The sequence below is a fragment of the Nicotiana sylvestris genome, chromosome 6 (genome assembly GCF_000393655.2).
Source record: "Nicotiana sylvestris chromosome 6, ASM39365v2, whole genome shotgun sequence".
NCBI lineage: Eukaryota > Viridiplantae > Streptophyta > Magnoliopsida > Solanales > Solanaceae > Nicotiana > Nicotiana sylvestris.
The window spans coordinates 61,164,051-61,174,517 of record NC_091062.1 but is presented as its reverse complement, the minus strand read 5'-3'; the positions used below and the strand labels follow the sequence as shown (position 1 = coordinate 61,174,517).

The window sequence follows — 10,467 nt, the reverse complement described above, 5'->3', positions numbered from 1 at the left end:
GATGCCAAGCTTGGTAATTGGAAAGACGCTCCTTTCTTGGCTAGTCGGGGATGAGTCTTGGTGGTTCATTTTGTTGTCATTTCTGTTGTCCGGGTTATTTCAGGGTTGTAATCCGGATATTGTCTTGTGACTCAAACCCTTCTATTCTTTTATTTTGCTTAGTATGTTTAGTCGTAGTAACTCGTTTAGTGTTGTCTAGGTTTATTCCAGGGTTGTAACCCTAGTTTATTTTGCTTGTTTTGTTGTTCAAACCCTTTCACCGTCTGTCTAATGCAATTTTCTGTTCTCTGTTATTTCTAGTCATTTTTTGTTTAGTTCTCTTCTCCTTTTATAGTTCTTTTCATGCTGGCTCTAGTGACATGACATGCACGCATAATTCTAGGCCTAGTCTTAAAAGTTAGTTTAATCATGAAGCAATGAAACAATTTTGAAGATGATAGGGACATTTGATGGAAATAAGTATAGATTTGGACTTGTGAAACTGGGGCAGATAATTTAGGAAGTTAATAGGATGACAAGAATTCATTAAAGGAGAGTGCATCCCGGACAATTTGAAGCAAGCAACTTTGAGTTCAAGTGCATCTCAAGTTACAAGATAAAGTCAAGAAAGTTTTCTACGAATTAACGGAGGATATCCATTGTGAAGAGGGAATCACCCAACGAGGGTTTTATACTTGACAAGGCACTAAAAAAAGTGGAAGGCATATCAGTAATATCAATGCCAAAGCTGCAAAAGAAATGTTGTGCATGATCTTCCTTTTTCATTCTCAAGTTGCATGTGTTGTACTTGGCATTTTCAGAGATTGGGAGACCCTCTTTCAGCTACCCGAATACTTTATACCATTATGTACCCCTTTTGAGCCTATGTTAATTTGTTTTAGCTCCCCTCTTTTGGAATTAAGTTAGAGTCATAGAAAAAAAAAGTTCATGTCTCCATAGGTTTGTTTCAAAAAGCTCTTTCTAAAAGAAAATCCAAAAAGAAAAAAAGAGAAAAGAGAAAAGAGAAAAAGAAAACAAAGAAAGAAAAAAAACAAAAAGAAAAGGAAAGGAAAATAGCAGCAACAAAGAGTAGTTTTTGAACTACGTTCGACCTAATTCTTGTCACCACAAGATACGTAGGCAGCCTTAAGGTTTGATCACACCAAATAAAATATTTCATAATCCCACGAAGTTGAGAGTGGGGCAGTCTTTCTTAAAAATTCCATCTCAAAAAGAAAAAGAAAAAAAAAGATTCAAATTCCCTTGTTTTGGAAATTGAGGCAAAGTTTTTAGAATGGATTCCAAAGTTGTAAATAAATCAACCCCGTTGTCTTAGTTATTTTGACCATTTATGATATCCTTTCTTTCTAACCCTGTCCAAAAACCACATTACAGTCCAAAAAAGACATCCCAGATAATCTTTGAGGGTGCCGAGCTAGACATGCCAGGAGCATATGATGTTTTTACTGTGGTCAACGCCTTGTCATCTACAGAATCAGAGGAAGTAAAAAAGAAAAATAACAAAACGAGAGAGACTTATCGGTGAAAACCTTCACAGGCACCATAAGGTGACGGTAAGTTGAGAGAAAGACCAAATGAGAAAGGCTTGATGGTGAAAACCCTTCGGGCACTATATGTCGAATAAGGACCGTAGATCAGATAGGATAATCGGAGCATTGAAGCCCAGTTTCATGACTCAGATATAGAACAAGAGTTGAACATTAGACTTTCTTTACAAATTAGGCCACTTAATCCAAAAGCACATGTCATGGTCATTAGAGTTGGTATCCACATTTAATAAGTTTCTACTTTGTAATTTTCTTGTTAGGTATCATCTCTTTCCATTGTCCCTTACTCTGCTCCCTTTGTTTTGTTTACTCCCTCTTGTTGAGTCTGTTTGGTCAGAACAAGTGAGAAATAACTTCAAAATTTTCTACCAGCCTTCCAATTGCACAAAATGGAATCTGGCTAGCATATCAAAGCGGCATAAGTTAGGAAAGAACAATATACACACTGAGTGGGTTGGCAATTGACGTGTTTGGGATTCATGTGAAATACAAAGGTTTGGTATATGTCAATTCATGAGCATGATGCAACAGATAGAGGGTGTTGGGTTTGAATGGATCAGAGGTATTTTCTGTGATAAGGGTGACAGAGAAAGTGGTTAGTCAATAAACAAGCAAGGTCTTTCGAGTTGAAATCAAAGTTATCATGGGAAGTGAAGGAGCAATCGCCCTCAAAGTCAAGGCCACAAACCAACTACCATGTTTGAACTCACAAATTTTCTTTGTTTGAAACAGGGACGAAGACTATGTCCAAATCAAAGCTTGGAAGCTTGAATTTTTCAAGTGTCGTGCCCACATTTTGTCAGCACAAAGGCTGTTTTTTGGTTTTACTTGCTAGGCATTCCCCTAGTTAAGAAGGATTTTACCTCCTACACATTTTCCTTAGTCGAGAAGAACCGTACCTCCTAGGCATTCTCCCTAGTCAGAAGAGTTTTTAGCTTTCCTTAAGTTCAGGACCCTCCTGGATAATGAGATTTAATTTCAAGTTTTCAGGACTTTCTTGGATAATAGGATTTAATTTCAAGTTTTCAGCACCCTCATGGATAATGGGATGTAGTTTTAAGTTGTCAGGACCCTCTTGGATAATGAGATTTAGTTTTAAGTTTTTAGGACCCTCATAGATAATGAGATTTAGCGTAAGTTTTACCTTTAAGAAATAGAATTTAGCTTTCAAGTTTTCACTCTTAAGATGAGATTTAATTTTAGTTTTCAGGGCCCTCCTGGATAATGGGATTTAGCTTTTAAATTCTTAGAGCTCTTTTGGATAACATGATTCGATTAACACTCACAGATGTTCCCGGTACCAAACTAGGGCAGAAAAGATTCTTTTGTTTTGTCTGTTTTGTTGTAAAGGCAGGCGCCCACCTGGAGAACAAGGGAATTCATTTCAAGTTTAAGCATCAGGCGCCCACCTGGAGGAAAAGGGAATTCATTTCAAATTTTAAGTCAGCATCAGGCGCCCACCTGGAGAACGAGAGAATTTGTTTCAAATTTTAAGTCAACATCAGGCACCCACCTAGAGAACAAGGGAATTCATTTCAAGTTTAAGTTGCAGGCGCCCACCTGGAGAATAAGGGAATTTATTTCAAATTTTAAGTCAGCATTAGGCTCCCACCTGGAGAACAAGGGAATTTATTTCAAATTTTAAGTCGAGGGCTGGTCATTCGTCGTAACATTTTCGGGTTGTTTGACACTATTACGGTGGTCGTTTTGTGTATGAAGAGATTGGGGTGTGTTGGGTTGTTTTGTAGTATTTTGTGGTGTATATAAGGTTGGAAAATAATGTATATATATATTTATATTTTTGTGTTCTTGTGTTGTCGGTGTTGTCTAGAATTTGGAAAAAGTAAGGATTATAGGGGAGATGCTGCCCGTTTTTATACAAAATAAGCTTATCGTTCGTTGTGCGATAGTTGTACCTTTCATAACTTAATGATAGTATCATTATCGTTGTTATAAATTAAGGTGCGAAGATGCTAGTTCAACTTCGTGATTTGAAAGATTGTGAGGTATGCTAAGGCTAAACCTTTCCTTCATTTTGGCATGATCCCGTAACTACGTGAGTTTGATAACGAGGCATAAAAAGAAGTTCGTATTACTGAACTTATGTACATTATCCTAGTTTCATAAGTTACAGTATTCCCTCTTATCGGGACTTCATATTCAGTTTAGTTTGGTCTTCTTTCAACCAAGAGAGCAGAGAGTCCATATATATACAATATTATAGTATTTTCACCACCATCGAGCTATAATCGATGGGCAAGCCCTTATTAGGGCAACCTCTAATCAGATGGTAAGTTATATACCAAGCCTACTATGGCCGAGCGCCTATGAGCGGACCCAGAATGGCTGAGATACAGAGCCTAGTATGGCGGAGCGCCTATGAGCGAGCCTACTATGGCAGAGTAGTTACACGATCCGAGCCTTATAGGGTCGGGCATTTATTTTACTTACTATATTGAGAGAGTTGAGTCAGTATATGTGGATAAGTATATCTCCAGATCATCTTTGACTCCTAGTTACTTTCAGTTATTATATTATCAATTTAGTTTCAGCTTTCAGTTATTTTATTGCCTTACATACTTGGTACATTATTTCGTACTGACGTCCCTTTTTTGGGGACGTTGCATTTCATGCATGCAGGTTCACACAGATAGATGGGCAGACCTCCTCAGTAGGTGTTTCCTGAGTTCAGCTTTATTGATAAGCTCCACGTCCTTCGGAGTTCGGGTCTAGAGTTTTGTGTACATCTTGTGTATATATGTATATAGATTTTAAGTAGGTCGGAGCTCTATTCCGATCACAATACATACATCAGTAGAGGCTTGAATAGGCATCATCAATAGGCTCTCGACTCTCAAGCCATCTCGTGGAATAATCAATAGGCTCTCGACCTCATATCAACAAGCCACCTCGTGGCGTTCAATCTCAGGCCCTCGGCCTCATGATCATAAATCTGTGTATCCTCACAACATAGGCCCTTGGCCTTACTCAGTCAGAATCTCATAAGCCACTCGGGCAACAGTAAAACATGATGCTCAACCCAAATTATCATTTAAATTATTATTTAATATGTTAAAACAGAGTAAGCGTGGCTGAGTTAGGAAAACGGTAGAATATAGCATGACTGAGTACAAGTATAAAGTCAAAACAGTAAAAATCCCCCTAAGGGTCCAAATAGTTGGCACGAGGCCCAAATATGGCATTCAACCCAAAACATGATGATAGCAAATAGTTTTCAATCAAATACGCGGTAAACAGTCATTCGGGATGGACTAAGTCACAATCTCCAACGGTGCACAACCCCACGCTCGTCATCTAGCGTGTGCGTCACCTCAATATAGCACAACGATGTGAAATTCGGGGTTTCATAACCTCATGACAATATTTACAATCATTACTCACCTCAATCCGGTCCAAACTCTAGCCTGCGACACCTTTGCCCCTCGAATCTACCTCAACTCGCGTCGAATCTATCCAAAATCAGAATCACTACGTCAAAATATGCTAAGGGAACGAAGCCCATGTGAAAATAATCAAGTTATAGCATAAATCCCCAAATTAACCAAAATCCGACCCCCGGGCCCACGTCTCGGAATTTGATAAAATTTATATCAATAGATTCCTTATCTCCCCACGAGTTCATACATATCAAAAGTCCCAAAATTCGATCACAAATGGCCCCTCAAACCCTTAAGTCAAGGTCTCCAATACCAAGCCCTAGTTTCCCAATTTTAACCCTTAAATTTCCATAATCACAGCTCTAATCCATGAAATAATACCATAGGATCGATTATTAGACTCAAAAATCTTACCTCCAGACGATACCTCTTGATTCCCTATTCAAAATCTCCTAAAAAACTCCAAAACCGACTTGAAATGGTGGAATAACCCAAAAATTCGTGAAGGAAATAATTTATACCTTCTAGCCTAGGCATTTCACACCTGCGGTCCAGATACCGCTTTTGCGGTCCAAGACGTCGCATCTGCAGTCCTCACTTAAACCCTCTCGTTCCGCATCTACGATGCACAATCCGCACCTGCGCCATCGCAGGTGTGGTTCCTCAACTGCTTCTGCAGTTCCTGCCTTCCTAGGCTCTTTCCGCTTCTGCGATTGGTTTTCCGCATCTGCAGGGGTCGCACCTGCGGCCTCCCAACCACAGATGCGGTTATGACAACAGTTCCAACACTTCAGCTGCTATTCCCAATTTTCATTCTTTCCGTCAACCACCCGAAATCACCCCGAGGCCCTCGGGACCTCAACCAAAAGCACAAACAAGTCACATACCACCATCCAAACTTATACCAATCTTCAAAATACCTCAAACAACATCGAATCAACCAAAACACATCGGATTCAAGCCTAAGTTTCCAAAATCTTTCGAATTCCACTTTTGATCAAAAGTCTACCAAACCATGTCCTAATGAACTGAAATTTTGCACACACATCCCAAATGACACAATGGACCTACTAAAACTCCCAGAATTCCATTTCGACCCCTATATCAAAATCTCACCTATCAACCGGAAAATGCCAAAATTCCAATTTCGCCAATTCAAGCCTAAATCTACTCTGGACCTCCAAAACACATTCTGATCACGCTCGTAAGTCTCAAATCACCTCCCGAAGCTATCCGAACCATCGAAACTCACATTCGAGCCCTCTAACACATAAGTCAACATCCGGTTGACTTTTCCAACTTAAGCTTCCTCAAAAGAGACTAAGTGTCTCAAACCTTTCCAAAAAACTTTCCGAACCCGAGCCAACCAACCCGATCACGCATAGAACTGATAAACAAAGCAAATAAGAAGCAGAGATGGGGGAAACGGAGCGGTAACTCATGAGACGACTGGCCGGGTCGTCACAAAGGTAGTGCTGCATGACAGTTGCAGCCCTTTGGAGTCCCGTCCATTATGTTGATACTGTTATTTTCATATTCAAACAATATTGTATTTTGAGACTTCTTTATGTATCTAGAGCTCAAGACTCTGTAGCATCTAGTTCTGGGGAGTTGTATTGTGTATTATCATTTTTGGTCTTATGCTATCACTTTTTCGTTGTTATTTTAAATTCAGTCTTATTATATCATGTTTTGATGATTAAATGTTATTAATGTGATTGGCTTACCTAGTCTTGGAAGTCAGGTATCATCACGATTTCCTTCGGTGGGATTTGAGTTGTAACGATCCCAATAAAAATAACGATAAGAGGATATGATTATTTTATTTCCTGATGCAAGTACCTGAACAAGTAGGAAAATTAAAAACTAACAGACTCATGTGCTTTTCTTAGTTTGAATTTTGTAAGCAGTATACATCACTAACACATTACCACCAAATTTTACCAACAAAAAGAAAATACTAAAGATAATTTTGATTTTTGAACCTGGTTTACAAATAACTGCCACTTCTGAACTTTCATTCTGTATTAATATAATGTCTACCAGCTTTCCTGTTTATAATTAGCAAATATCAAATCATTATCCAAATGCACGATCTTGCACAGATGTAGACTTAATCTCTATTTTCTAACCTAAGCAACTAGTTTGTTTTACAGAACCAGAAGCTCTTCCTCCAGCATTAACACAAGAAGCTTCAGCGGGTTGATCTCTATAGCTAAGATTTACATCTTCTATTGATATGCCACTGCATGGATATTTTTTGCTACAATCAAATTTCACTGCAACTTCCGTAGCAGATGTACCGCGTATGTCCTGATACTTTACGTTGCTGATTTTCACACCCGAGCCCTAAAAATATTTAAAAGAAAAAAACAGTGTTAGTTTTCTAGGAGAAGTCCTCAAAAGAAAAAAAAGGCTGAATTTATTTGCTTGTATCACTTACCTGATGAGGGCAATTTTCATTGTTAGGGCAATAATTTTGGTCTATAATGATAGGGTTTTGAACATTAGCCATAACTATATGCTGGAAGAGAACATTTTTGACGAAGCCATTGCTTGATCTTGCCCATGTTTTTACTCTCAATCCATTTTGTGTTCCACTGAACGTGACTGTTTTAACTGTAACATTTTGAACTCCAGGCTCTTCTAGTTCCCAGCCTAAACTTCCAATGCTGCAGTACGTAGTAGTTAAAGTTAAAACAAACTAATTAGGTGAAGAAAATAAACCAGTATAAAACATATTTATAGAGCATGAATAGCCTAATTTAGTTGCAATTATGTTGACTTTGTTGCTACTCATAGCCTAATTTTAGTTGCAATTAAGTTGACTTTGTTGCAACTCATAGCCTAATTTTAGTTGCAATTATGTTGACTTCTGAAATTTACAGTCTCAAAAATATCATAACATTTCTGTGTTTATAAATTATACTATGTAAAATGAAAAGGCTAAATTTATTTTTTTTTAAATCAAAAGGCTAAATATTAATTGTTTCTTAATATAAAAAAGTATCATTCTTTTTGGACAAACTAAAAAGAAAAACGTGTCACATAAAAAAAATAGAGGAAGTACTTTTTTTTCCAGGAAGTAATGAATCAATTAGATTTCTTAGTAGAATGAACTCCTTAAACATACTCAGGAACGTAACACTATATGAGGTGGTGATAAAATGTTTGATTCTTTAATGAGACGTAGAAAGTACTACTAATAATTGGAACTAAACTCTTATATTTTTCCAAACCTTATTCCATGGCCAGGGCCACAGGCAATGTTTTCAATCCATAAGTTGGAGGTTCCAGGGCCAATTGAGATACAATCATCTCCAGTTCCAATATGGGAGTTCATAATGGTGACTTTAGACGAATATTGGACGTGAATACCATCGGTGTTGGGACTGTTTCCTGGAGCTGATACCTTTACTCCTTGTAGCTTCACATTATCACAATTATCTACCAATATGTGGAACATTTGGCTGTTTTTCGATGTTAATCCGCTTATATCTATGTTGCTGGAGTTGGAAAAAGTAAGTCCCTGCAGAACGAAAATAACGATGTGAATGCATAGAGTAAAATATTTACTCTTTTTATTGTTTGTGGTTAATTTGCATTATATACAGTTTCCAGAATTATGAATATATCATCAGATGATTTATTTCAAGTTAGTTGAGACTGCTCAACCCCACTTACCCACGTAAATACTAAATAAACAAACTTTTAATGTTTCATTATTTTTAACTATATATTTTCATAAATAATACTTCTGATATATTAAAATTTAAAATGGAATGACGAATACTACTAATTTATTGTTCCTTGAGGTAATTATTCTTGCAAGAAGTTTTGAAAACGAATGTCAATGAATTGAGTGAAATTTAATCTATTGCGCGTGTGTGGTTGTGGTGAACAAGAAGAAGACCATTTACTTCAAGTTAGTTGAAACTGCCCAACCCTACTAACTTACCCAAGTAAACACTAAATAACCAAACTTGTAGTATTGTTTCATCTTTTCTTACTTTTAATAATTTAAACAAGAATGATGAAACTTAATCATACCATTGTTCCTTGAGGACAATTCTTGCTAGAGGTTTTGCAAGCCCAAAGACTAGCACCTTGTCCATCTAAGGTTCCACCATATATGGAAACTCCAGTGACTCTTTCAAATTTCATCCAATTTTCTTCATTCCGATTGGCATTATAATCCGATGGAGCTAATATAGTGCCATCAATGTGTAAGGTAATAGCCTTGCTCTTGCATGTTTCACCTTGAAAATATGCACTTTTAAGCAAGTAACTTCCCTTTGGCACGTAAATGGTGGCAGGGCTAGTAGATGCACATGCTGCAGCCCATGCACTCAGAAAAGCTTTGGATGAATCGATTTTTCCATTGGATTTTGCTCCATAGTTTTTGACATTATATATTGCATTTGCAGCAATGGAAGAGTTTAAGATCAAGAACAAGATTGTGAAAAAAAGTGGGAGGTTTTCTAGTAAACTCATTTTCCTCATTATCTTGTTTCTTTAGGTTGGGGGGGGGGGGGGATAGATGTTACAGGGATAATCAAATATTGGAGGGGTGATGAGGAAATGGATAGGTTTTGAGGGGAATTTATAGACTTTGCATTAGAGATCAGCGATTCAGGTCATTCTAACTTTTGTACGACGTTCATGTGCAAAGTAATGTGTAATAGAAAAATAAAAATAAGAAAAAAAAATTAAGAGAGAAAAATTCTTAATTTAAGTTGCTGACGTGAGTTAGGTTTTAGGCAAATAGTACTTCTTTCAACACATTTGGTCATGTTGAGGAAGACTTTAAGTTCAAAATTCAAGAAGAAGTCGTTAACCTATTGTTTTTTTCTCAATGCTTAACGGAAAAGTCAACTACATTAGGAATCTTTAACAGAATGCACATATACATCTTTAAATAAGTAGTAATATATCTTTTTTAAATAATGGGAAGTTCAACTACATGAAATTCAACTATGGATGGGATATATTTTTAACTGTGTTTCTAAAAAATTTCAAAGAACTTTCAAATCATACTCACATTTTCTATAGATAAGTGGTTTATCCACTTCCTACATTAGGTATTAGAAGCTGGTATCTCCTACTCTAATTACTTACTTAAATTTTAAATAAAATTCCACCTTTTTCGATAAGAACTATGTGATTTCCTTTTTTTCTTTAAAAAGAGTTTCAGATCTTCTGTTGTCGTCCTCTTTCACTAAGTTGTTAAACTTACTTCTGGACTGGTAACGTGTCAATATCATAAACGGTTAACTACAGTGTTTTAAGGATCCGATCGGTCCTTTTGAGCTTTAGCATTTCGTTCGACAATTTGAGATATTGAGTAGCTTCATATGATACATTATGACTTGGGTGTACGATGTTTGGGAGGTTCAGGATTGATATAGAAGGGTGATTTTCGATTTAAAAGTTTAAAGTTGGAAGAGATCAACATGGTTTGGCTTTTAAATAAACGACCTCGGAATTGAAATTTGATGATTTCAATAAGTTCATATAGTGAC

At 37.0% G+C, this 10,467-nt stretch overlaps 1 protein-coding gene across 1 annotated transcript; it reads right to left on the bottom strand.

Annotated features, from left to right (window-relative positions):
- Positions 1–6,804: 6,804 nt before the first annotated feature.
- Positions 6,805–9,462, bottom strand: LOC104217384 (polygalacturonase-like). Its single transcript, XM_009767621.2, has 4 exons — positions 8,996–9,462; positions 8,185–8,474; positions 7,389–7,617; positions 6,805–7,294 (listed from the first exon to the last, which is right to left on the bottom strand). The coding sequence occupies exons 1-4, from the start codon at positions 9,446–9,448 to the stop codon at positions 7,073–7,075; spliced, it is 1,194 nt and encodes a 397-aa protein (XP_009765923.1). The 5' UTR covers positions 9,449–9,462; the 3' UTR covers positions 6,805–7,072.
- Between the last annotated feature and the right edge of the window lie 1,005 nt (positions 9,463–10,467).